This window comes from Oryzias melastigma, linkage group LG17 (assembly GCF_002922805.2).
Source record: "Oryzias melastigma strain HK-1 linkage group LG17, ASM292280v2, whole genome shotgun sequence".
In the NCBI taxonomy this organism is placed as follows: domain Eukaryota; kingdom Metazoa; phylum Chordata; class Actinopteri; order Beloniformes; family Adrianichthyidae; genus Oryzias; species Oryzias melastigma.
This window is the reverse complement of record NC_050528.1, coordinates 9,252,797-9,253,830: the sequence shown is the minus strand read 5'-3', so window position 1 is coordinate 9,253,830 and position 1,034 is coordinate 9,252,797. Positions and strand designations below refer to the sequence as shown.

Here is a 1,034-nt window from a genome sequence, read left to right as displayed (position 1 = left end):
AAAAAGCTAAGTTTTAGATACTAACCGGTACGCACCAGATAGTAACTGGTGCACACCAGTCAGTATTTTCTAGAATATTCTTTTTACCTTTTTTCAGTTACTATCTGATGTGCACCAGCTACCAACCAGAACATTTTTTCCCTGAAAAGTTAAGCTAAAAAAATGTCTGGATAGTAACTGGTGTTCACCAGTAACAATCTGGTACGCACCTGTTAGTAACTGCAATTTTTTTTTTCTTTGACTACAATTTTTAGAAAAAAAAATCCAGTTGTATTTGGTGCACACTCTTTACTAACCAGATTTTTTTTTTTTAGAAATTAGTTAAAAAAATAAATAAAATTTGGGATAGTAACGGGTGCGCACTAGATAGTAACTGATGTGCACTGGTTACTAACCAGAATTTTTTTTTCTTAAATTTTTACACAGACCCTATGTATTTTTAGAAAAAAAAATCACAAAAAAAAACTTTTGTTGTTGTTTTTTTGGGGTACTTAAAGGGTTAAGTTTTCTTGGAATAGAACAGAAGAAATGATATTTCTGGTCAACTGATGTTTATAGCTTTAAAAAAAACACTGACATATTTCATGATGTTCGTCTTGCCTTTAAACATATGAATCCTTAGAGTCTCCCTCCTCTCTCCTCCGCAGTGCTCAGTATCCGTGGCGCGCAGGAGGAGGAGCCTCCAGATCCCCAGCTGATGAGACTGGACAACATGCTGCTGGCAGAGGGCGTGGCTGGGCCGGAGAAGGGCGGCGGGTCCGCCGCTGCGGCAGCTGCCGCCGCCGCCACGGGTGGGGTTGGTGCCGACAACTCAGCCGAACACTCCGACTATCGGGCCAAGCTGTCTCAGATCCGACAAATCTACCACACAGAGCTGGAGAAATACGAACAGGTGGGGAGGCGGTCGTTTAGGTTTATGTTCGATCACGTCGGATGTGTTCATTTATGCACGCACGCTGAGTAATGATCGGTTTATTTTAAATTAACAAAATAAGTGCCTTGTTGATGAGCAAACAGGTTTTTCAGAAAAACTG

The 1,034-nt window shown here is 40.9% G+C and overlaps 1 protein-coding gene across 4 annotated transcripts in view; it reads left to right on the top strand.

Annotated features, from left to right (window-relative positions):
- pbx1a (pre-B-cell leukemia homeobox 1a) overlaps positions 1–1,034 on the top strand; it is a 73,929-nt gene that overhangs the window by 57,627 nt on the left and 15,268 nt on the right. For all 4 annotated transcript variants that reach the window (XM_024273762.2, XM_024273766.2, XM_024273764.2 and 1 more), the window contains exon 4: positions 648–892. In XM_024273762.2, the coding sequence (XP_024129530.1) occupies positions 648–892 (245 nt within the window). The remainder of the gene's footprint in view (positions 1–647; positions 893–1,034) is intronic.